The 27,392-nt window shown below is 35.8% G+C and overlaps 1 protein-coding gene across 1 annotated transcript; it reads left to right on the plus strand.

Annotated features, from left to right (window-relative positions):
* LOC110026215 lies at window positions 1-26,303 on the plus strand. The gene is made up of 10 exons (XM_020727078.1): window positions 1-3,798; window positions 5,295-5,496; window positions 5,628-5,778; window positions 6,962-7,094; window positions 7,597-7,671; window positions 23,326-23,416; window positions 23,535-23,805; window positions 23,902-23,944; window positions 24,022-24,125; window positions 25,818-26,303. Exons 1-10 carry the CDS (start codon window positions 81-83, stop codon window positions 26,247-26,249), a joined length of 5,220 nt encoding a protein of 1,739 aa, XP_020582737.1. The 5' UTR covers window positions 1-80; the 3' UTR covers window positions 26,250-26,303.
* The last annotated feature ends 1,089 nt before the right edge of the window (window positions 26,304-27,392 follow it).

Raw genomic sequence — 27,392 nt, forward strand, 5'->3', positions numbered from 1 at the left:
AAGAGGGCGGGCAACTGCAGCAGGAGAGTCGTGGACTCGTTGTGGCAGAACTTCTTCCTCTCCGCTTCCGAGGTTTTTCAATGGATCCCCCTAGTTCGCCGCGGCTCGGTCGACGGGCCAGGTACGAATCTATCTCTCATATTTCGCACTTGCCGGATCCCAACTATAGGCCCCAACGTCATCCGCCTTTCGCCACCTTTGCACCTCATCCGGCGGGACCAATACACTCGGGGATTCCTGGTAATCAATATTTTGAACACCGGCTCGGCCATGGCGCTGGAGATATTTCTTACTTACCATCCCCGCGCCGCTCAAATCCTTCTGGGTTTGATCCTCGTGACCTTCCTTTCCCTAGGGTTTCTGATAGTGCCATTCACCGTGGTCTCTCTGATGCCAAGTACTCACGGCCTGAGGTCTTGGAGCGGGGCCGTGGTGGAAGCGGCGCTTTCGATGGGCCGGGAAGGTTTGATGAGGAGCCTGATCGATTCCGGCCATATGATAATCTATTTGAATTGGGACATTCCGATGGAGCCCTAGATTCAAGGAGAAGGCAGGAGCCAGAACAGGATCGGTACTTAGGGGTTGATTCTGAATGGAAGAGGCAGCGGCCGGTTAGGTTTTGGGATGAACGAGAAAGTCGTTATCGTGATCCCTTTCTCGAGCACCTGCCTCCAATAGCGGATCCTTTGGCACCAGCAGCTCCGCCATTCCCTTCACCCAGAGGATTGCGTGGTGCTGGCTTGGTTAAAAATAGTGCTGGAGATGCATCCCGTGTTTCTGTTCATCGACATACTCCTAGCTCGCCATGTTTCTTTGGCGGGTCCTCTTCTGATGCGATAGTTGTTAAGCGCACAGGGACCATGGCAGGGAACTCCCAGATCATTGGAAATGGATCTGGTCTTCAACGGGTACAGTTTTTCGACAAAAAGAGGAACAATGACAGCGACGGGCCATCTGATCGTGGCTTGGAAGGAAGACAGTATGCGGGGCATAAATCCATCAAAAGATCTGATCCGAGTGATGTTGCCAACGAAGGTGGATTTCGGAGTATTCACCATATGGTAAGAAAAACATCTAGCATCCCAAGTATGGATACCGAGCATGAATTTGAAAAAGCGTGCTACACTGGTTACAATGGTAAGAGGAAGATGACAAGTAATAAGGGTGCTGAATATAGTGCAAACTTGCAGAAGCGAACTATGCTGAAGCCTAGTGCATTTTCTAGGATACAAAGTGGATTGTCCGTTTGGGAAAGGTTAGAGGAGAAGTCATCGATTTTGTCCCCTCCTCGTTCTTCTCCTTCCTCTAGGATATCAAAAGATGCAGAGACAAAAGCTAACATCTTTGACCGCTCATTCGAATCAAATACTCTGGTTACCAAGGTTTTAGATCCCTTCAGTGCTGAGACAAGCTCCATAAAAGATACTGTTTTTGTAGAAAAGCCCAATAGAGTTACGAAGAAGAACATGACACAGACAACAAAAATGGTGATAATTCCTGCTGTTTCAAGTTTTCATGGCTCTAGCAGAAAGTCTAACAGAGTCACGAAGAAGAAGAATAAGAAGTATATAGTACAACCAAGGGAAAAAGTGGTAATTCCTATTGTTTCAAGTTCACCTGGCTCTATTGCAAAGAAAGGAGTTGTGAGAGATTTCAAGTTAAGCAGCCCTGGAAGTGTTTCAGTACCAGAAGCAAAAATAACGAAAGTATCTTCTTGTATGCCTGGGAGCAAGTCTATGTCCAGTGATTGGACAAAGACGGTCAAAAAACCGGCAGAGGATAAGAAGAGTGGAGCTGAAGAAGCAGATAAGATGTTCAGTCAAGTGGATAGTTGCATTATCGTGACTCCGAGGATGGAGGATAGCACAGAGATTCCCAAGCATGGAGGCCCTTTCAATTTTTCAGAGGAAGAAAGTAATTCCATTCATAATGTTGACAGCATAACTGAACCTGTTGGTGTTAGCCATTCACAGATTTGCCAGAAAATTCAGACAAAGATAGCCTCTCCATCTAATAATGTTATTGCAGACATTATTAGCACAGATGTTACGGAAGCCCAAGATATTGTCATTGAGATCCTCGATGATAGCGAAAAAGATTCGTCGGAGCAAGGCAAGAAATCGGATACCATATACCAAAATCCTTCGGATTTTGATGTGAACGTTTGTTCACAGCCTTCTGAGCACATAATAGTTGGTCACGCTGCACATGATTCTTTTGTAAATATTGCCACCAACTCAATCAAACAAATCAAATCTGTAAACTCTCCTCAGAAACTTGGGCAAGACATGCCCCCTGCTGACAATGCTGTATCACCTCAAGTGCTCTGCAGTGACACTTCTCTAAAGTTAGAGGGAGAAGTAAGGCAGCGGGAGGAAATGTCCATTGCTACCAAAGAACTTGAAGTTCCAGGAAATTCTGGCACTCCACAGTCATGTATTCATGGTCCCCAAGTTCCTTCATTTTCACATATCAGTAATTCAGTTCCAGAGCAGAAATTACATAGCAAAGAAACTGTCGAAGAAAATAATATGCTGCCTCAATCTATCTGTAATATGACCTTTCTGGACAGTGTGGGTACTCTTACAATAGATTCCCGTGGCAAAAATATAGGGCAAGCTTTGCTTTTGGGTCCCATGGAAACGGACACTACAGTCACACATTTTGAAAATGTATCACATTCTAACCAAGAACAATCACATATTGGCAACGGAAATCCAGAACACATTAGTAAAGGCGAGCTTTTTCTAAGCTCCATTGTTTCACAGGCTTCAGAACCTGGCTATGAATCTGGTAAAACCATTCAGAACCATCAGTTAATACCTGAGAAGGCACAACTCTTACCGTCCCACGAACTTAAAGAAAAATTACCTCCGAATCCAAAATTGACAGATGAAAAGCTCTCTTGTAAGAAAACCTCACCTTTAGCTGATGTTAAAAAATTTCGGTCTAACAAGCTAAACTTTTCTGCTTCACTCAAAGAAGCAGCTCGTGCTAGTCAAACTGGGAGGCATAGGACGTGGGTTCGTATTAATACCCCTTCTCTATATTCTGATGAAAATCTTAAGCAAGGTGGGATTTTAAGCAAACAAGTGCCTAAAAGGCTAGATAAAACTCAAAATTCTTCATATTTTCGTAAAGGTAACAGTCTTATACGGAAACTATGTGCTGAACCTTCTCCTTCGGTACCTCCTACTCTTGGCTGCTCAGGCAGAAAATTTAAATCCAGTGCAAGAGAAATTAGAAGTGAAGGCCCAAATAATGTGGCACATTCTGATCCTTTATTTGAAGGATTAAAAACACCTCTTCCTCCTCTTTCCAAGTTGTCAGCTTTTTCCATGAATTCTTGTAAAGATTTTCCTCAACTTATACCAATAGATAGGAGCCCTGAACCAGGCACTGATCTAGAAAATCAACACGATAGACAATCTGCTGGCTTATTTGCTTGTAATCTGGAGAGCAGCCCGGATACCGCAAGTAGTAAAATAGTTGGTGCGAAGAGGTTAATATATGTGAAACGTAAAATGAACCAGCTGGTTGCTACTCCAGGGCTTGAGATTGGCGAATCCTCTAAATTCCTTTTGGAAAGATCTCAGAAATCTGTTCATCATCCTATAGAATTGCCAAAGAAAATGCCTTTTTCATCGTATCTGTACCACAGAAGTAAAAAGAATCAGCTTATTCGAAATGAAACTTCGTCTGATAGCAAAGTAACAGGAATTCCGGCTGGTAACACGAATTCAGTTGATTCACTTGAAAAAGGAAGCACTCTTCCTTACAAGAAGAGGCTAGATAATGGTTTGTATTTCTTGTAATTTATTTTTTTTTAGAAGACAAATTTGAGTATTCTTATCTTGATTTTACTAACATTTATCGAATTGATCGTCTAAAATTATATGCATGTAAAAAGACTTTCTTAGTATATGCAGAAAAAATCAATCTCAACCATGGCTTCAATTGAAAGTTAATAAACATAAAAAGAAAAAAAACTTTTAAAAAATTCTTATTATGAACTAAATTTATTGCTATTTTTTTTTTTAATTTTCTTTTTGGGCTGTCTTTAACTCGTTATGGCTAATTTTACATTTAGCAATCAACCAGAGATTCTTTCTGCTATTGTTAAGTCCATGTTTTTCAAGTTTTTTTTTTAACTTATTATTTTAATTATTTTTTTGACAAGTCATGGATTATATCTTGCTTTCTTTGAGCTGATGCTATCTCTGGCACAGGCGATGGTAATGAGATCTTTGTACTCTTTTTTCAAAGTTTTCTTTCTATCCAAATTTTCTCTTCCTTCAATGCCAGCTTTTCCAGTTCGAATCATCTTAATCATGATAAATTTATTCGTCATTTCATTGCATGATAAACTGTTTTATATTGTGCTATGGCTTTCGTAAGGTTTGCAATTTCCAAATATAGTTAGTTCTTTAGTTTGTATGATTATATTATAAATAGCCGTGTCACTTCAATTTGTGTTTGACTTGTAAGTTTTTTTCAATAACATTGAAAGAATTACTTGTTCTATTTCTTTCCATAATGGCTTCATGCAAGAGTTTTAAATTGTTATTTTTTTCAGCGGTGCTTTCATTTTTTATGTTCGCGTTTTTTTTAGTTTTGTTAGTATTGTACTAAATTTTGTATTTTTGACACTTTTTTGGGGGATTAACTAAAACCAGACACACAAGTTTACGCTATCTTTATTTTATTTTTTTTTGCTTTCTTCCTCAAATATTTGAGGAGGCTTCTAATATTTTTTTGGGACAATTACATGCATAGCACCCGAAACATCACTATTTATTATTAAAATCATTTTTTGAACTATCGAACCCATATATTTATGTGTTGGGATTTTAGTGTGAATTTTGATGTTCAAGTAAAAAATTAGAAGAAAAAAAGATGCAAGAGGTTGGTTGTTTTGTAAAAAGTAATGTTTCAGGTGCATTGTATAGAAATGCCTTAATTTGTTTTTTGGAAACTAACATACATACTACACAATTCTTATTTATTTACATATATGACACCCAAAGTTTGATATTTACATTTATAACACATTGGTATTGTAAACCTATGCTTGTGAAGGTTTATTACACTTTTTAAAAAGTAGCGTTGGTGATATTTTTGTTGTGATGTTAAATATTTGAGTGGTATGCATGTAAATATGAATGTTTATTTTTAGACATGTAAATGCATAGGAATTGTGTCGTGTCTATGTAAATGTCTCTATTATTTTTTTTTAATGAGCCCTGACTTTTGAAATCTTGGCTTATATTGTGTGGTCATTATCGCATATGCAGTTCTTCAGAAAAAAAAAAGCTCAACAGGTTCTTTAGTGTGGACATTGGGTGGGAACACATTGTCCCAAAAATGCATTGCAACATTTGGCTGTCAGAGGGTTTTCCCCTACATCTTTCCATGGAAGAGAGCGGTTAACTGGAAGAACTTTAAGACTCCTAATAACATTCCTATTTCAACTAGATCTTCGATATCATTGATCAGGTGATATACATCTTTTAAAAAGAAGCTTTTCATTTTATTTGTTTATCCTTTGCGTAGATCACATTTTTTCTCTTCTTTTTAGCTTTATTGTTATTATTATTGTATTAGTAATGTCTCTATTATTCATTCAGCCGGAACTTGCAGTCTTTGAGGAAAAGAGACACAATTTACAAAGTATCGACTAATGGTTTTGCTCTTCGAAAAGCTGGTGTTGTTAGCATCAGTGGATCTAGTTTGAAATGGTCAAAATCCATTGAAAAACGTTCAAAGAAGGCTAGTGAGGTAAAGGTTGATTTGTGTAGACACATTCCTTTCCTTGTGGTTTTTGTCTTTACTTATTTTTGTTGAAATCTGAGAATATTTGATTCTTTTCATATTCACCTCTCATATGGGCCCGGCCGCGGCCTCCAAATCTTGGAGGAGTTGATTTGGATAGCACAGGAAACCTTTAATTAGTTTATTCTATCTCTATTTCTCATTCAGAGTTATTTTCCTTCATAATTTAGGTGAGATATGTTTGGTAAGATTGTAAATGAGGGATTGATATCCCTATATATATGTATCCCCTTTGTGATTAATAAGATGGAGCAATTTTCCTCTCCAAGTAATTTCTACTATTTTTAAATTTCCTTTAGTTTTAGATGATTACTTCATGGAACTTTAGAACTGCTGCATTAGTTTAAGATTACTGTTTACTTTTTGGTGGAATGAACTAGTAAACAAGTGCATGTGTTTTCAAATTTGTGCTTGAATTGTGTAATTAGGGAACATGTTTGGATTTTGGAACCAAAATAGATGATGATCACTGAGAAAAGTGTTAAAATAGCCCCCTGACTGATTGCAGGAGGTCAGTTTAGTCCTGGAATCTCTACAAGTGTCAATTTACATCTCTTTTAATAAGGGTTGAAATGTGGACTATTTTAGCCCTAATTTATATGAGGACTAATTTGAAACTTTTATAGACTTTAGGATTAAAATGGCCCATCAAACAGCCAGGGATTATTTTGGCACTTTTTTTAATGATTATTATATCAGAGAAACAAGGTTTAGTTGTTGTTTTTAGGTTTCTTACGTGAAACATTGAAATCTGCTTAATTATTTTTTTACCTTACATTTGCATGATCCATGAAGTGCTTTAGAACTCAATTTTTGAATTCAATTTTGGTGGAGGCAATGCATAAATACGTTATTGAGAAATAATGTCTATGTTTGTAGAGATTATTTGTAATTTGTTATTGTTCTGCATATTATTTTGAATTACTCTGTCTGCAAGTGTTAGTTTGTACTTTTTTTTTTTAATTTTACATATGTAATTTCTTTACACGGAAAACAATAAACTATATTCTCTTTATTTGTACTCTGCTGTGAATATGTTTGGTCCTAGAATTTGTTAGTGTGTCAGGATTGACAAAATAAATGCTAATTTGGAGGTGCTGTGCGTGAAAGTTCCCATGAAATTTTTTAGGAAGCTACATTGGCTGTTGCTGAAGTGGAGAGGAAAAAACGAGAGAGGAAGCGAAGTAAATCTACAACTGATAAAGGGAAGAACAAAGTTCAATTAACGTGCAAATCTACTTGGGGCATTGAGTTAAAACGAGGTGATCTAAATTATGCTCTATTCAAGTTTATTTTTTTTTAAGCAATTTTTTAATATATCTAGCAGCTAACAATGATAGTTTGCAGATTATCTGTTACTGCAATTTTACGAATTTGGAAATTATGTTAGGGTTAGGTTGTTCGGTCATGCATTATGATGAGTGCACTTGGGGTCTTGTTTATGTTCCTCATGTGGAATGTTTGGAGTGTTCTTTATTATTTTTATTATTATCTGCATTAATTCTTGTACTGCCAATCCTATATTTGGACGTCTGGCTGAACGTATAAATGCAATTTATGATATTGTATCCCTTTTGCATGAGTTGATTTTAAACCTCCAAGTTTTTCATTGTTAAAAGTAATTGTTTAACTTATTTGTTGATAGGTTTTTGGTTTTCATCCTTTTTGTTTTTGTTGTATTTTGTAAGATTTGGGAAAGCACAATAGTATTTGTATATATTTAAATATTCAGAAACTTCCAAATTTTAGCCACTTTGTTGACAGGGGAACGGATCTTTCGTGTTGGTTCAGCTCGATATAAAATGGACGCATCCATGCGGACATTGTCAAGGATACCAGGTTTGTACTATTTTGGTACAATTTCCTTTCTTATATTACATTTTTCCATGGTGTTTTTCCGTTTTCATGCTGAACTAAGTACCGTGCATATGAAATTTTATTGGAAAACATAGAAAATCTTTGATGGGGAATTTGTATTAATGGTCAGCCACTAAATGGAACTAAGCTTTACTCCTGTGTCCCTTCTTGCAAGAAAAATATTTTAATACCATAATCGATAAGGATTTATGGTTGGAGGATCAACGCTTATGGTTATTCATAAGATTCTAATGCCATAGATTTAAATTCTGTTCTATGTTAGATCTTGCCAGCACATTTTTTTTACTCATCCAACCTTCAAGTTTTCCCCCTAATGATTGAGTAGAAGATAGTTCTAGTATAAGGTTGTATTTTATAGGAGTGACTGGTTTTGGTGTAAAATTCTTTTTTGGGTTGATGTGTGAGTAAGAGCATTCTATAGCAAGTTCATTTTTGAATATTATTTCTTCTTTTGGGTTATGTAGCAATAAAATAGAAATCATTTTCATTGAAATTGATACCAGCAGATATTTATATTTTTCTCGAGGAAGGATGGTAGCATTTGTACCTTTTTTGAATGAGTGAGCAACTAATAAAGGCACATTTACTTACTTTGACTTAAGTTATTTTCATCTTTTTGGGACTTGTATGGACAAGGTTAATACCTCTAAATATATTTGAAATAAGGTTATTTGAGATGTTGAAGTGTGGAAAAATTTGCGTAGGACTTATGTTGTTCTCTTGAACTCAGTGTCCCCTATAGGTAATCAGTTTATAACGTGAGCGACTAAGCAACTTTGCAACTAGTATTTTGGAACACTCTTTTGAAAAGGAGAGTCTTGTTGTAGAAAACTTTAGCCAACATTTTTTTTTGGGTTGCATATATATGAGAAGATTCATGTATTATTTTTTTTCCTGTAAGTATGAGGATAGAATGGTTAAAAAAGTGTTTTTCGTTGTTAGATTTGACTAATTTAATTTCACGTGAGATGACTTAATGATCATGTGAAAATGGTGAGAAAGATGATACATGCATCACTTATAGCTTTTAGCACAAATATTCATGACATATGAGTGCAATTATTAATAAAAGACAAAACATCGGGCTCCGTAGATGTATGGTATAGAGGATGGTCTCCAAATGTTACGATGAAAAGTAACTTTGATTCTTTTGTTACTTGTTGAAAAATTGATATGATTGCATATTGTTAACTAGCAAACAACATAACAAAATTATTTAATATTTATATTTTTTAATAATAAAAGAAGCATTTTTTTTAGAATCACCAAAGATGGCCAAGGCATCGGTATTGGAGCTATATACCCTTTTATTTGATTTAAATGTTTCAAAAAGGAAAACACTACAAGTTATACAGAGCTTTCTTGGGCTGTTGATTTTTCTAGATGGTAGCTCATCCTCCTCGTGTCCTATTCGTGAAATATATAATGCAAAAATAAAATACAACACTGCATTTTGAATTTGTGGTTAGCATTTAGGTTTGATAATAGGATAATAAATAATTTAGATGTGTGGAGGACATTTTGAAGTGTGAGTGATCTATTTATAAGAATATTTTCTTAGCTATCAACGTTTATGAAGGACCCATCAACAATAGCTATTTTTTTGTTTCTTTGGCGAGTCGTTGAGCATCTCTGAGGCTTTAAGGCTTTGAATGTTTGAGATGGTTAGGTGATATTTGAGAATGCAAAGGACAAGTTCCTATCATAGGAGTTTTTTTTTAATGGTTTCAAAAAGCTTTTCAACTCTTTCATTTCTTCTGTGTGTGTAATAAAGTGAGTGAGTTAGTCTTTGGTGCTGCTTTCTTCCAATTGCGGTATGTATGCTTGTCCTTTCTTTATTTTTTATTTTTTTGCGTGGTGGTTTGCCATGAAATATCCAACTTCCTTTCTTTATATGTAGAGATTTTTTGAATATGTGTACCATAAAATTATCTTATCAAATACCTTTGTTTGACTTGGCTACTTGTGTTCCATGGGAGTAGGGTACTTTGAATTAGTACACTTGATCTCCACCACATTTATTATTAGGACGGAACATTCCATTAAAATGATGACAATAGTTTCATTTAATCTAGTTATATATTCTTTTCCGAGAATGTGCACCATAAAACATCAAACTTGACATTTATTCCAGTAAAAAAAAACTATGGATATGATCTTTTTTTAACAACCTTTTAAGGACGATTACATTTTTACTGAATTCAATTTGGATGCATTGATAATTCGTCATAGTTTGCCAATGAACTTTAGTATATTATTGTATTTTGTGATGGATCATCGTCCTTGCTTTATGGATGAAAATTTGATATTTATCTCATAAAATATAATGGCATCACAAAGCTTTAGAGTCCATTAATACATCGCATCTCATTTTTCTTTTGTTGTATAAAGGAACTTGCAGATCGCTTATTTAGGAATCATGTATTTTTTTTTAAATTATTGCATCACCTTAGAGTTTTGCTTATCCCAAAAGCTGAACGGGGGATCACCTTACTGAGATATTTTGCCATGTAAATGAACCAATTTTTCTCATTTCTTTAAGTTGTGAGGTAACTATGACCAGTTGAAGAAATATTTGACATTCAAACAATATGATGATTGGATGTCTTATGATTCGTTCATTGAATTTAAATCGTCAGTCTTAATTCCAAAAGATTCCATGGTCAAAGGAGCTTGCGTATTGCCGTGATTTATGCAAAGAAAAAATATGGTGATAATTGGTTGTAAAGAGAAAAGCGAGTTCAAATAAGACCACAGTGTTGAAGGCTATTAAGGAAAAATTAGGTTAAAGGGAGAAAGAGAGTTGCTGGCTTGTAAGTTCTAGGTGACACATTGAAAGGATTGTAGCTTATGGAGATGCCAAATAAAGCCTTAGGCTTTGATATTTTGATGAGAATTGGAGAGAATTTGCTATGTTCATTTCATAATTTGTGCTCAGTCTATACAAGCCTTGTACATACTCTAAATATATAACATTTAGGGAATGAGAAAGTGTCTCAATTAATTGCAATCACGGCAACCCATGATTTGTGAGGTGGCAACAATATACCCATTGATCAATGAGGTGGCATGGATAGAATAATGTCACAGTAGTTTTTCTGGTGCAATGGCTGCTGGCATCTAGCTGTTGGGCAACAATGAATGCAGAGTGGGCGTGCATCCTTGAGAGTTTGCATAAAGCATTCTATTTTAAAACTATCAAAGAGTACAAAATAATGCCACTAAGCTTGTACAATTTGGAGATTTATCTTCCATAAGAATTGAAAAAGAACATGTGATTCATGTACGTGTTTCAAAAGCTTGTAAGGCTAGATCACACCGTTCTACTTCTAGGGCTCTTAGAAGGTGTTTAGGATGTAGATTTGGCGAGGAGGTGGTGGAGGCATGGTAAGGGAATTAAAATATGGGCGGACAACAATGTTTGGAGGGAGATAGATGACATTCGGCGGCTCTCTCGATTGAAAACAGCGAGGCGGATGACGAAACGACCTTGTATGAATGAAAAGGAGGTTCACCACCTATTCTTGAACAAACTACAAACATAACACTTGTAAAAGGAAAATGATACTATACTCTTTAAGGTAAAAACAAGAGTTAGAGTCTCCGAAATATACATCAATAGCTACAAGTCCTAAAAAATAACAAAGAACCACTTATAATAATCTTCTAATAGAAAATAATCTAATTAGAAAGAAAAAATAGAAAATAAATAAAAAAAGAAATATGCTGAAACATAACAAAAACCGTGCAGATCTGTGGCCTCTCTACATCTCGTGATCACAAGATTGATCCCACAACATATGGATTCTCGTGATCCGCAAAATCGTGTGATCCGCTGGGTTATGTAACTCTTGGAAGCTTTCGTGTTATTCTCCTTGGGTAGAGGAGACATATTCTTCTTCTCTTGAAAGACATGGGTTTCATTATTTAATGTACTTTCCCACAAATCACCTAAGGAGATTTTCAAGGCTGTGGTTCACGGCTCTTATTTGGTCATCTGTCCTTGGTTGCACTCTTGAAGTGAATTGAAACTTAGCACCTATCTTAATCCATAAGGTCTTTTGGAAATGGTTAAAAAAATCTCATTGCTATCTGAAGTGATAACATGCTGAATCTCTCTAAGTAGGGCAATGTAGGAGGTAGGTTATATAAGTAAATGAAATTCACTTAGCTGATGATGCAATGTCTACGGTATCAATCGTTTAGGACAATTAATACTATTCTTAATGGTGTTTCTCTCATAGGCTCAATCTGAAAGATCCGTCGGATTATTAGCATTCTCCTTCCTCAGTTGAATGCTATACTCCTTTGCATTGTTATTTTCTTCAGTGTCTCCTGTGTTACTATCTATATTTTTCACTGTTTCTGGCTCTGTGAATGAGTTCATCCTCTAGTTTGGGCAATCTGATGCAATGCTAAAAGCTTTGACTTTTGAAGTTTTTTTGTTTGAGATAGATTTGGGATTACCGATGGGCTCCACTTTTTCTCAACTTTGCTAGGATCGGTTTTTGTGCACCACTGCATGTGCTCTTGCTTCCCAAGTCGATGGTTGAACACTGTTTGAGAGGTGATGTGGACTTCATACTGCTATGTCGTCTCTTCATCTTCAAGGCCTTGGTCTGGATATCCTGTAACATTAAATAAGGTGGTAACTGTATTACATTGCCAACGGAGCGTCTCTATCCTCACAAATATTGGGATATGGTGTTTTCTGTGGGCTCCACTTGTTCACACTTCAATATAAACTGCCCGAATTCAGCGATGTACTTTTCTACAAAGAGATCTGACTGTTATAAGTGGGTGAAGTCTCAATAATATATCGTTTGTAATGTGTTGGTAGATACCTGCATTGCATCTCTCTTTATATCTTTAGATCAGGCTGTGATTTTTCTTTTCACTTTTTGCTGTCGAATACTCTTCAGGTTCTTCATTGTAAAAAGTGTTCCTCCTGACCTCTATGCCAATCAATTTAATTTTCTTGTCCAGAGGAACATATTTGTACTGCAAAATTTTCTTTATTGCTTGGAGCCATTCAATGAACTTGTCCAAATCCATGAGATCGTAAAAATTTGGCAAGCCAATCTTTACTCCAAAATCTTGGCTTCTCCAATGATACTCCATGCCAAATCGTCAGGGTATAGATGCTTCATCACTAGAAACTTCATGTTGGAAGAGATTTTGATATCGGAGTTAACTCTAACAACAATGGAATGACAATATTTTTACTCAAAAACAAATAGGTGCTTACAATCTTCCACACTTGAAAATGAAATAAAATAACAAACACAACACTGACACGACAAGTGTTGTATCCCGAAAGAGTTGGTGTTGGGTTGGCGACTAGAAGGGTGGTGGGAGGTGGCAGTGGAGCAGCAAGCGCTAGGATTGTGGGGCTGGATTGCAGGTGTAGGTAAGGGACTGTGGTGGGATGCAAGTAGGAAAAACACTGGGCTGCGGACTTGGTTGTGGCAGCTGGTGGTAGGAGAGGTTTTTGGTAGGAGGGCTGCGATAGGTTGGAGAGCAGCATAGCTGGGATAGTGGATAGAGGGCTGAAACGACAAGTTGGTTGACAGTTGGATGGGGAAGCTGGTTGGCGAAAGGGTGTTTGGGTAAGGAGGGATGCGATTGGGGAATGAGGAAAATTTAAGATAGATAGACACCACATTTGGTGGAGTTACAACCAAAGAACATTCTCGCAATCGGAACCCTTGAAGGGAAACCCTGGACATCAACGACTCTCCTGACAAAAAATTGAATAAAAAAAACTACCCTAAAGTATGAAATTAACATATTTATAGACTTAGAGTAAATAAGAGCGAATCCCATTTGAAATATAGGGAAATCCACACAAAGGAAAGGTTGACCGACCCTCCTGGATCGATGCAAGTCGCGACCCGCTACAGTTCGTGGTACTGTAGCAGGGGTCGTAGAAATGTGCGAGAAGCTCCCGATCCTGTATCATATTTTTTTCCCTCTTGATCTAATTAATCATCGTTGTGGCTATAACTGACCACATTCCGTTGTCTCCTCTCAAAAGCGGCCATTTTTTGTTGTTGTTGGAGAATTTACTGTTGTCTCCATAGTGATCTCCTGAACACCTCGTTGTGAATTTCTCCTTGGCGGCTTGAGGTATCTTTCTTCAATTTTAATTTCATTTGAAAAGGAAATTATGGTTTATGGTTAAGTTGGATGATGTGGGGAATTTTTTTTCTTATCTTTTTTGTGTGGTGTGAGGTTAGGTTGTATGAATTTTTAATTTGAGCTAATGAAGACAACTCCTTAAAAAATTAGGTTTTGATGGGCTCTATTACTAGATGACACTTTTCTAAAGTTCCTAGAAGGTGTTTATGACGCATATTTGACGAGGAGGTGTTGGAGGAATAGTAAGGGATTGAAAATATATGCCGTTGGTGATGTTTGGAGAGGGATTGATGATGTTCGTTGGTTGTCCCGGTTGAAAGTAGTGAGACAGACGATGAAATGATGTGGTACAAACCACAAAGAGGTTCACCACCAGTTCTCAAGTAAGTTACAAATAATTTTTTTTTTTGCAAAAGAAAAATGATTCAACACTTAATAAGGTAGAAACTAGATATTACTAGCTCCCAAACAAACAAACAATAGCCAAAAGTCATAAAATTAGTAAAATACCACATTTAAATAATCCACTTTTATGAGATCACTTAATTAGAATTTAAGAAATAGGAAATAAATAAAAAAAAAGAAAGAACTATGTTGAAATAGAATAAAATCGAGCGGCTTTGTGGCCCCCCATAGCCCGTTAATTTCGTGACCTGCAAAATCTTGTGATTTGTGGAATTTGATGACCTGCAAAGTTGTGTGAGTCATGGAAGCTCCCGTGTCACTTGTTGTGCACACAAATGAACTTGCCTGTTGTACTTTCTAAGGATTGAGGGACACCTGCAGCTTATTAAAATGTTGTTGCGACAGTTGTGTTTGAAAGCTGCTACTTAGAAGCTGTTGTGGGGAAGCTGTGTTTGTTTGTTTCTGCAGCTGTGCAACAACACCACTATATTGCTGTGTTATCTATAACAAAATTAATTTTGGCTGCGCAATTCATACATGTAAACATATATCCAGATTGAATATTATATAATAAAAACTGACATCACTAAACAATGAGTAACGCAACAAGGAAAATAAAAAATAAAACCATTAAAATAATAATTAATATCATCATAATGTTGAATTTAACATGCAACTATTAATTATAACGGAACTCTTTATGTCTGATCATTATCCGAGGTGGAATTATCGAACTAATTTGCTCACTGAAAAATTCACAATTTTTAATCTATTTCTTTGACACCTGTAAAACTGTCTCCCATGGTTATGCTCCTATCGCGTAGTAAGCAGAGAACACCGCAGTTTACTGTAGTAGTACAATACTCTAGAGGCACTAGAAGACCTCGAGCTCGTCTTTTCTGAAGCTTTAAAACTACAAAGCATAGCCTCTTAGATGCATCATTAGTAAAAAAGAATAATAGAAATGCACAAATAAAATTTTTTAGAGTTGCGTGGTCTCAGATCACAAAGTATAATCCGTCAAGTGGTCTGTCACGATAAAAAGACAATAGTCTTTTTAAAAGAAAATAATTTTTGATTGCCTTTAAACTATATAATACCAAGCTCTTATGTGTCACAAAAACATATCATCACAAAAGTTTGGCGAGGAGGTGATGGTGGAATAGTAAGGGATTGAAAATATGGGCCGTTGGTGCTGTTGGGAGAGGGATTGATGACGTTCGTTGGCTGTCCCAGTTGAAAGTAGCGAGACAGACGATGAAATGATGTGGTACAAATTACAAGGAGGCTCACCACCCGTTCTCAAGCATGTTACAAATAATTTTTTTTGCAAAAGAAGAATGATTCAACACTTAATAAGGTAGAAACTAGATATTACTAGCTCCCAAACAAACAAACAATAGCCAAAAGTCATAAAATTAGTAAAATACCACATTTAAATAATCCACTTATATGAGATCACTTAATTAGAAATTAAGAAACAGGAAATAAATAAAAAAAAGAAAGTACTATGTTGAAATAGAATAAAATCAAGCGGTTTTGTGGCCCCCCTACAACTCGTTAATTTTGTGACCTGCAGAATCTTGTGATTTGTGGAATTTGGTGACCTGCAAAGTCGTGTGAGTCCTGGAAGCTCCCGTGTCACTTGCTGTGCACACAAATGAATTGGCTTGTTGTACTTTCTAAGGATTAAGGGGCACCTGCAGCTTATTAAAAAGTTGTTGCGACAGTTGTGTTAGGAAGCTGCTACTTAGAAGTTGTTGTGGGGAAACTGTGTTTGTTTGTTTCTACAATTGTGCAACAACACAGTATTGTTGTGTTATCTATAACAAAATCATTTTTGGCTTCACAGTTCATACATGAAACATATATCCAGATTGAATATTATATAATAAAAACTGGCATTTCAGTGAACAATGAGTAACGCAACAAGGAAAATAAAAAATAAAACCATTAAAATAATAATTAATATCATCATAATGTTGAATTTAACCTGCAACTACGATTAATTTCACGAGATAATCTCTATTATAACGAAACTCTTCATGCCTAATCATTATCCGAGGTGGAATTATTGAATTGATTTGCTGACTGAAAAATTCACAATTTTCTAATCTATTCCTTTGACACCTGTAAAATTGTCTCTCATAGCTTTGCTCCTATCGCATAGTAAGCAGAGAACACCGCAGTTTATTGTAGTAGTACAATACTCTAGAGGCACTGGAAGACCTCGAGCTTATCTTTTATGAAGTTTTAAAATTACAAAGCACAGGCTCTTAGATGCATCATTAGTAAAAAGGAATAATAGAAATGCACAGATAAAATTATTTAAAGTTGTGTGGTCTCAGATCACAAAGTATAATCCGTCAAGTGTTTTGTCACGATAAGAAGACAATAGACTTTTTAAAAGAAAATAATTTTTGATTGCTTTTAAACTATATAATACTGAGCTCTTATGTGTCACAGAAATATATTATCACAAAAGTTTTCCAGAAAAATCCCATCATTCATATAACCAGAGAAAAGAGGATTTTGGTTGCCTTTAAACCATGTAAAATCGTGGTCAGATGTGTCGCTAAAACATATCACCACAGCCATCTAGGAAAACCCCAATAGTCGTTTGACTGAAAACTAAGGGGATTCAAGGTAGCCTTTAAAGCATGTAATACCGAGATCCATGTGTAATAAAATCATATTACCACAAAGGCCATCCAAAGAATTCCTAAGGTCATTTATGTCATCATCGACCTAAAAAAAACACACAAGAATAAAACATCTATATTAAACCTATAGTTGCCTAAAGGTCATCCATGTGATAGAAGAATAAAAAAGTAATTTGCATCGAATCAAAATTTCACATGAGCATTGCATATAACATAATTATAAACATTGCACATATAAAGAAAATGCAGTATGCAAATTCTTATCACCCAATGACTATTGCAGTTGTAATTTTCTCTCTCAACTTCATCTCCCGAGCACCTTTCCCATCTTGTGTATAGGAGTCATGTAAATCAAATTCAACTTGTGATATTGATTAGCCTAGACGATATTCTTATGCCTCGGTGGGGACCTGTGATTGATTCTCATATGCACTACTGAAATCAATCACTATGTGAAAGATGTTGACAAATGTAGTTGTGGAGAGTCATCATAGCGATCATAATCTTCATTTGCTTGTTGAAAGGATAAGTGGACATAACTCTATCCATGTTCTGCATTGTTGTGGTAGCTAACACATAAAGCAACAAGTTAAATAAGAACTAAGACACTGATAGATCCAACAGTACTGAAAGATATAATAGTAAGTACTTAGTTAAATAATAACCAATACAATGAGAAACCAAAAAATATTGAACCTAGATCAATCTAACATAAAAATTCCCAAAATAACGTACGGCTTATACATCCCAATTCTCATAGAGGTAACATAGATTAATCCTACGATTAGGTGTCAATGACCAAGAACTGTCGCCTAGTCGGATCTTCTAATAACTCATTTAGAAGAAATAAAATGGCACGTCCTCATAGATTTCTGGAGTTTCTTCTAGTGCTTTCAAAACCTGTGGAATAGAAGTTGCATGCGATGTGTTAGGCTCGTTTATGCAAGAAGCAACTAGTTGTGAAATTTGACTTCTTAAGAATACCGCACCATCATTTTTATACTTCTCAGTTCTACGACTTTTTGAATGATTGGTGGTTCCAACTTCATTTAAGTTGGGATTGGAAATTTCTTTTGAGTCAACATTTTGTTTGACATCTATAGGCTCAGCTCTGTTGTCGTGTACTCTCACTAGATGCCCATGCATGTTCACCTGGCCACAACTCCACCAAACATTATGTCTAACTTTTTCTCAAGCTTAAGGTCAATGCTACTAAACTTGAGCATTTTGGTATTTGACACGACTTGTAAGTTAATTGATAGTTGTGATATGTTGTTTTCATTGACATGACAAAAAAAAAAAAGGGAAGCATCAAACGTTGCATAACTTTTTTACCTCCAATCTCTCGGCTAATCATTTTTCCGATGCATCAATTGTTTTAATGGGATCTCAACCTAAGCCTATTAAACCTCGCTTTAACTTTTTCCATATCTTCCAATTCTTTTTTAACCAATCTCAGTTGTTTTTCAGTTGCATTTTATCTTATTCTCTTTCAGTACTTTTTTTATGATATTTTGTCATATTTCTTTATGAAAATAAGTGGTTGGCCTATTTACCAGTTCAACCTCTCTCAAACATAGATCGCAAAAAATTAACTTCATTTCTTTATTCCACACAGCTGAAGATCCAATTTCTTTTGACTTACCCATTAGAACTACTAGCATGAAAATAACCAATGAACATACTTTCTCAAAACACGTAGTTACTCTAAAAATGCATTTATCAAATAATAACTTGAACTCATCAAAATAGGAATCAAAACAGAAAGCAATCCACAATCCCAGAATCCTTTCTCAACATTTGAACAAGTAGTGGCAACATCTAAGGCCATCACTAAAGGCAGTTCAAATGCTAAGGCAACCTAAGAAATCAAAGGGCTTTGACATTACCATTAACTTAAGGTCATAGCAACCATCTACTTCTTTAACAAAACATACAAAGCTCCCGAAACATTACTATTAATAAATCCAACAACATCTTTCATCTAATTTTCAAATTATTGATGCCATATCAAAATTCATGATAAAATGCCAACCCATAGTCAAAACATACACAACACTTGAAATATTGTTATTAACAAATCCAACAATTTTTTTTCATCAATTTTCAAGTTCTCATTCAAATATGAAAATTGTTGATAAAAATCCCATCCCATGTACATTCACAACATCCGAAACATTGTTATTAACAAACCTGACACCTGCTTTCATCCATTTCTCAAATTCCTACTCAAATATGAAAACTCTTGATAAAATCCCAACCCCATGGGCATTGCTTGATAACATCCGAAACAATGCTATTAATCCATAAATCTATCCACTTTCATCCATTTCTTAAATTCTCATTCATATCAAAATTTATGATAAAATCCCTACCCATATTTTTCAATAACAAATTGAGCACCATAAACCGAACATGGCAAAGCCACCAGGAATGTCATATCATCACACCAACATACCACCAGCACCGCATCATAAACACTAACATACCACCACCACCACATCATCACAACCAACACACTATCACCAATACTACCATCATCATATCATCAACACCAACACGACAACCAACACATCATCAACACTAACACACCAACACACTAGCACACCATCGCCGCCGCATCATCACGACCAGCATACCACCACCACCACATTATTACGACCAACATACGACCGCCATCATATCATCACGACCAACACGCCACCACCACCATCACATCATCATGACCAATGCCACCATCGCATCATCATGACCAACACACCACCACCACCATCACATCATCATGACCAACGCCACCACCGCCACCATCACACAATCAACACACCGCCACCATCACACAATCTACACAACACCGCCACCATCACACATTCAAAACCATCACACAATCAACACACCGCCACCATCACACAATCAACACACCGCCACCATCACACATTCAACACAACACCGCCACCATCACACATTCAACACAACACCGCCACCATCACACATTCAACACAACACCGCCACCATCACACATTCAACACAACACCGCCACCACTCCCATTTACAACAACACACCACCACCACCACACTATCAGCACACCACCACCACCACTCCACTCCACCACACATACCACGTACACAGCACCACCCAAACACCCCAACCACCTAGAGGCCACCAAACTTAATGCACATTCCTTCTGAGAAGAAGGACAACCCACCTAGACCAATCAAACCAAGAAATGGAGCATACACAGAGGCCACAAACCAGAAAGAGCTTCCCAGCCTTCAAAATTCATTGAGATAAGCAAATTGTAAGTCTATTCATTTTAGAGGCCACAAATTTTAATTTCATTCATTCCAATGCCCTCAAATTTCAAGTTTAATCATTCCACAGACCAAAAAAAGCAAGTCACAAAACACATTAAACTAAAAACCGAATAAAGCAAAGAGCACCAAAAAAAAAAAAAAAAAAGAGAATACCAAAATCCAAAATCTCATCCTCATAGTAACAAAATATTAATTTCACAGTAGAGCAAAACCATAAATCACAAAAAGAAAGCCACACGGTCCAAATGAACCTCAAACCGCAAAGAGAAATGATAAAAAATACCATAGGAGGACGGAGAGCAAAGGAACCAAACGGATTTACGAGAGAGGATAGGACTCCTTGTGACTGAGTCGTGAGAGAGAAGAGGACCCCGCAGGGCAGAGATGTGAGGGAGCCAGAGGCGCGAGAGAGAAGAGGATAGGGTGGGGATGCGAGAGATTTGGGCGAGAGGGTAACTAAGTAAACAAATGTCATAAAAACGCAGACAACAGGGTCAAACCCCTGACTTGCATTTAGGGGTGCTTTTCTTAAAACAGTGCAACACTGCATGATCCAAATGAGCAATTCCATGTTTTCCAATCATGACACAGCTAGGAAGCTGCGCCAAACAGGCTCTAAATGAAACAAGCCCTGCCTAAACTAAGTGATAAAAGGAATGTTAGCATTGTCTCGTGGTTGGATGCTCCACCCACTCCTTTCAGCCATGCACTTTCAGCGGAAATTGATCACTTCTTGTTATTGTTCCCTTCAACGATAATTCCTTTCCTATTGAACATCATTTTTTTTTGGGTTAATAGAAAGGATGGCAAGTAACTATGCCTAGGTAGTGTCCCAATGTTCCAATTGCTTCTTTGCAGCCACTAAGCAATCCCCGATCTTGTATCAAATGACAACTCGGCGTTATGATGTGAAAGTAAGGTTGTGTTTTCCAACTAGGCAAGGTGGTTGAGTGGGTGAACGACAAGAGAGGTGGTGGGATAGCCTGTGGGGTTGGTTAGTGTTCAAGTGCTCTTGTATTGAGTATAAGTGAGCCTATGTAATGACCTTAAGGATGGTTGCCGCCATAGTTGTCGTGGTCCCAAAGGTCCTTCCATTCTTTTTTGTATTATAGGCTCTCCAACATTGGTCGAGCATGTATAGGCCTGTAAAAAAAAACTCGTTGTTTGCGAATAACTCGTGTTCGTCTTGTTCGTTAAGTAAATGAGTTGAACACGAGCAAACCTTTGTTTGAACATGTTTGGCTCGTTTTAGCTCAAAATAAAGAAATTATATATATTATTTATATAATCAACAACATCAAGCCTTTAACCTACTAAATGGGGTTGACTACATGAATCATTTTTCTCCATTGTGTCCTATTGAGTGTCAAATTTTAATTTAACTCTAATAAATTAAGATTATTTTTTATACAATATGCCAAGTCTTTCTAGGCCTACCTCTGACTTTTTTAACATAAGTCGAATCTAAAACATCTACTCTCCTAACCGGACCATCAGATGGTCGACGTTTAATGTGACCAAACCATCTAAGACGACTCTATTTAATTTTTTCTGCCACTGAATTCGTTCCAATCTTATCATAGATATATTCATTTTGCATTTTGTTTCTAAATGTCAAGTCATTCATCCACATAAGTATTCTCATCTCTGCATCACTTAACTTTGCTTTATGCTTCTCTTTTAAGGGCCTACATTTTGCGCCATAGAGCATTGCAGGTCTCACCACCATCTTATAATTTTTTTTTTTCCAGTATAAGTGATACTTTTCTATCACGCAATAGACCCAAATCATTCATCCACTTCAACCAACCAACTTGGATCTACTAATAACATCCCTATATATATCACGATCACTTTGAATAATATACCCAAGTTATCTAAAGCGTTCACACGTTTTAATGATTTGATTATTCATAGTTACAACTCTGTCACTAAAGCTACTACGACTAAAATTAGATTTCATTATTCAATTTTATTTCTACTCAAACGAAGGCCTTTAGACTCAAATGTAGGCATCTATAATTCAAGTTTTTTCTGAACTCTTTTTCTAACCTTATCCACAAGTAAGATATCATCAATGAAAAGCATACACCTGGGTACATCCTCCTGTAAATGTCCATTAAGTGTATCCATAACTAAAACAAAAAGATATTGGCTTAAAACTGATCCCTGATGTAATCCAACTGAAATTGGAAAATATTTGGCCGATCCTCCTCCTTACACCAAGGTACATCCTCTTGTAAATGTCCATTAAGTGTATCCATAACTAAAGCTAAAAGATATTGGCTTAAAACTGATCCCTGATGTAATCCAACTGAAATTGGAAAATATTTGGTCAATCCTCCTTCTGTTCAAGCACAAGTGACAACTTTAGTACGCATATCTTTAATGATTTGAATATAAGTCATATTAACACCTTTCTTTTCTAGAATTCTCCAAAGAATTTCTCTTGAAACCTTATGTAAGCTTTTTCTAAATCAATTAAAATCATAAGTAAATCCTCGTTCTCTCTGTACTTCTCCATCAAACCTCTCAATAAATTTATAGCTTCCATAGTAAACTTGCCTGACATATATACCTACGTCTATTTTTCCTAATTAATTTTAACAAGCCAATTTTGAGCAAAACACGAACAAAAATATTTATATTGAGCCGAACACGAATACAATGTTCACGAACCTATTTTTAACACGAGCTGATTTTAAACACGAGCAATTTTTGAGTTGAACACGAGCCAAGCTTGAGCTCGCTCAAGCTCTGCTCGTTTACCGACCTAGGCATGTATCCAGCTGGAGACGTGAGGTTGGGGCTGGTTTTTTTGCTGACAACAGTGGGCATAATTCTAGGAGGTAGAATTTTATGTTTGATTTTCCACAGTAATACGTATTAATTTATTATAATTCAGAGTATATTTAGTTGGATTTATGCTTGAGCATAGTTGTCAAACTGATTTAGTCTTACATGATGAATAATTGTACCCGGTGTACAAATTTCTTTTCCTTAGATCATTATTTATAGTGTAATCTGTGTTTCTTAGAAGTTTTGTCGTTTCTGAAGTTTTCCCTGGTTGAATTATGATCTATTTTCACCCAAGATGACAATTCAACATCTTCTGCAAGTCAGAAACAAGGCAACAGCAGCCAGATATCTTTTATTCCTAGGAGATTAATCATCGGAAATAACGAGTATGCTCATCCACTTTTCATGATTAAAAATTATTTCCTACCTCACTTTTGGAGTTTGATTTTGCGGGACTTCATATTTATTGCAATTGTTTTTTTTTTTTTTTTTTGGCTTTGTTAGATATGTTGGAATTGGCAATGGCAACCAGCTTATTAGAGATCCAAAGAGACTTAAACGTATTCTAGCAAATGAAAAAGTTCGATGGAGTTTGCACTCAGCTAGGTTAAGGTTGGCCCAGAAGAGTCAATTTTGCCTATTTTTTACGCGGTTTGGCGAGTGCAATAAAAGTGGAAGGAGATGTCCTTACATTCATGACCCTACTAAGGTTGCCATCTGCACTAAATTTCTAAAAGATCAATGTTCTGATACTCATTGCAAGTTAACCCATAAGGTATAGATGTGGCTTTGCCTGCATTATCTCCTCTCTGAATTTTTCTTACGTATAAGTTTTCTATTGCGTGAAACCAATTTTATTTATTTTTTTCAGGTTATTCCTGAAAGAATGCCAGACTGTGCATACTTTCTGAAAGGTAACTCGGCCTTATCTTTTTTAATTCAATTTTCTGTGGATTACATTTACCTTCATAACTAAATGCCATATTTGCAGGAATGTGCACCAACATTAATTGCCCTTACAGACATGTAAAGGTTAATGCTAACGCTGCTCTGTGCGATGGTTTCCTCCGAGGACACTGTGCTGATGGTGATGAGGTATTTTAGCTTTCTTATGTTTGTCGAAGATGCTTTCGAATTACTTCATGTTGTATGAGAAAAGTAGTTTTTTTTTTTTGGCATTGACATACATGGCACATAATTCTCATGTTTTTACATGTCACACACCTAAACGTTCATATTTACACACACGACACTCAAAACTTTATTATCACATAGAAAAGTGCATTATTACCATTTTTTAAAAGTGAAATGCACATTTTCATGCAAATTTTAAAGCACTAAAATGCCATATATGTAAATAATGAAGTTTATGTGTGAAATATTTGACTACATAAAAAATGTGTGCTACTTATATAAATTTCCCTTTTTTTTCGTTATACCTATAATATATTGCTTTCGAAAGTGCCTCACCAAGTAAGTTCATGTATGAAAAAAAAATTTCACTTACAGACTTATTGTTACTTTACGTTGTATTATCGTCCAAAGCTTTGAGGAATTGTTGTAAATAACAAATTGTATGCCATCAAGTCATCAACTCCATTTGCGAATTTTTGATTGCGCATTGAAATGTTGCGAAGTGTAACAAATCTGAATGAAATGCATTCTTCAAACAATGCTTAGTAAAACAATTGACTGTTCAATTCAAATTTAAAGTGCTGCATCTTTTCTCATTTTTGTTATGTGGTGTTTTGGAAATTGCTTGAAGGGGATTTAGACAGTCGACCATCAGTTTAAAATGTAGTTCAAATTAATTCAAGGCTATTCCACATGAAATGTATTCTTAATTAAATCAAAGCTATTCTACAACTGAACGGCAACTTTTACATATAATTTCCAATCAACATAATTAACATAAACCTAAGCGAATCCAAACAAGATTGACCTAAATTTATATTTAGTTTAGAGCAGCAGCTTAATTATCTATTGAAAGCATGATAATTGTAAATTTTATTACATTAGAGCAGTAATGCCCCAATTAGTTAGCTTTATGTCCAAGAATAAAAAATCAAGAAGTGAGAGAGCTGTCACACCTTCCACGAATTCAGTCTTAATTATCAAATCATCCATGATGAACAATTTATAGGTCTGGGTTTTCTTCCATATCGTGAGTTTTAGTGGGAAATAAATCATTAAGGGGTACTCTCACTCTGGTTGGCAGGCTTCCTTGCCGCCAGTGGAGCCCCCTTTGAAGAGAGTATATACTGCATGGAGAAATAAAGTTCTCTCCCTTGATCTGATACCCCATACGCGCATCAGAAAACTCATTGGATTGATGATAAAAACCGTAGCACTATTCTTGACTTGTGTTTTTTATTCTTGCCGGTTTGGATATGAAATAGATGCCATTTTATGTCTTTTTTAAAAATACTGTCCTTTTCTTTGATATTTTTGTTATAGGATGGTTTACATACATACCACTTAATTCCTAAGTCTTTACCTATCTAACACCTAAACTTCCATTTTTAAATGTATGCCACCTTACCTATGCATGAGAAGGTGTATTTCACTCAAAAGTTAAAATGGCGGTATTTTTGATGTGATGTGAAAGATTTGAGTGATATAAATGTAAAAAGTGAACTTTAGGTGTTAGATATGTAAATCTATATAAGAATTTTGTGGTATGTATCTAATGTATTCAGCTTATATTATACAAGATATTTTTAGCTGCTCTGGGATCTGTCACATCTGTTTTTCATGCTAATTATTGAATTTATTTCTCAAAAACAGTGTCGTAAGAAGCATAGCTACACATGCCCTCTCTTTGAAGCAACTGGAAGTTGTCCTCAAGGATCTCTGTGCAAGCTTCATCATCCTAAAAACAAGAGTAAATCAAAAAAACGGAAACGAAGTGAGATCCAAAACAGCAGCCATGGCCGTTACTTCTATTCCATTATTGGCAAGGAAGGTTCAGCTGAATCTGTAGAAGTTCCCTCCGGCCAAAATGATTTGGAGGGTGATAATGACATTTTCTGTTCTGATGGAAGATTTACTGAATATATCAATCTTGATGATGATGATGATGATATTGTCGCCTTAAAAAATGATCGTTCATATACGGGAGAGTTGGACTCTGGCTTCCTTGATTTTCAGTCTTGCGATATTGATGTGCTGATAAAGCCTATTAGGATCAATAACGGCGATGACATGACAATATTTTAATCTTTATATGATAAAATTGTTATTTTTATAACCTATTCAAGTTTTGTTTTCTCAGTTTTCTCTTTCTTTTTTTTTTTTTCTATTTTGATTTTATCTCAGGTTAATGGGTTGGTTACATACCATTCAAAATCTTTATTTTTCTTCTCAGTTGTCAACGACCAGCATACAAGGTAATAATTTTTTGATGATTTACATAGATACCACTCAATTCTTATGTATTTTCGTATCTAAAACATCTATACTTCTATTTTTACATATATCTATACATGAAAAGGTGTATTTAACCTGTTAAAAGTTAAAACAATGATATTTGTGATCTTAAAGATTTGGGCGGCATAAATGTAAAAAGTGAAATTTAGGTGTTAGATATGTAAATACATAGGAATTTGCTGGTATGTATGCAAGTGCAATATTTTTTAACTCTATTTATTTTTGCTGTATAAATTACGTGTGTAATGTTGAGCGTATGTATTTAATTTGGTAATATTATTATAGAAGAAGAATGAACATTTGGTTTGCAATTGCTCTTTATTGGAGATCATTTATTTTAATGCATGCTACGTTGGTGCTGTTTTTACCTCTCTGAATTAGTGCGCATGAAACTGTTAAGCGTAAGCAAGCACCTTGTATCATTTTGTTATTGACATAGATACATAAGACGGGCTAGATACATGCATATACGCATATCATTGTGTGTTTTATATTAATACATAGACAATGGGGTACCTTTGAAATAGGGGATCTTTGAATTAGGGAAATGCCCATTTTCCCTCGATACAGTTTTAAATCTATGGTGTTCAAATGAATAATCTTGGTTTTAAAACTAGATCAGATTGACTGGTTTGACCAGGTCAAAGCTCTGTCCAGTTCGATCCAGTTCCAGAACTGTTTTTGCTCAGAACTAATCTGAATTGATCGTAACTGATGGTTAAGCTAAGGAATCAAGTAACCTTTTTGCTTTCTGATGAACTACTTGATTTTATTGTTGGTCAATTTATATTTTTGCTAAAAAAAAGGATTAAAAATGGAGAAAATAATTAAAAGATCATTTCTAATTTTTTGATTTAAAATCATATTCAAAATGTTGGAAAGTAAATTTATTGTTACGAGGGCGACTAGCCTAAAGGCAAATTTATCTTTTGT

This window comes from Phalaenopsis equestris, unplaced genomic scaffold, assembly GCF_001263595.1.
Source record: "Phalaenopsis equestris unplaced genomic scaffold, ASM126359v1 Scaffold000359, whole genome shotgun sequence".
Taxonomy (NCBI): Eukaryota; Viridiplantae; Streptophyta; class Magnoliopsida; order Asparagales; family Orchidaceae; genus Phalaenopsis; species Phalaenopsis equestris.

Excerpts from the sequence above, each read along its gene's own strand:
- LOC110026215 (XM_020727078.1), top strand. The coding sequence starts at position 81 with ATGGATCCCCCTAGTTCGCCGCGGCTCGGTCGACGGGCCAGGTACGAA. Across the intron at positions 7,095-7,596 it reads GGGCATTGAGTTAAAACGAG|GGGAACGGATCTTTCGTGTT; the intron begins GTGATCTAAATT and ends CTTTGTTGACAG. Across the intron at positions 7,672-23,325 it reads GACATTGTCAAGGATACCAG|ATGACAATTCAACATCTTCT; the intron begins GTTTGTACTATT and ends TTTTCACCCAAG.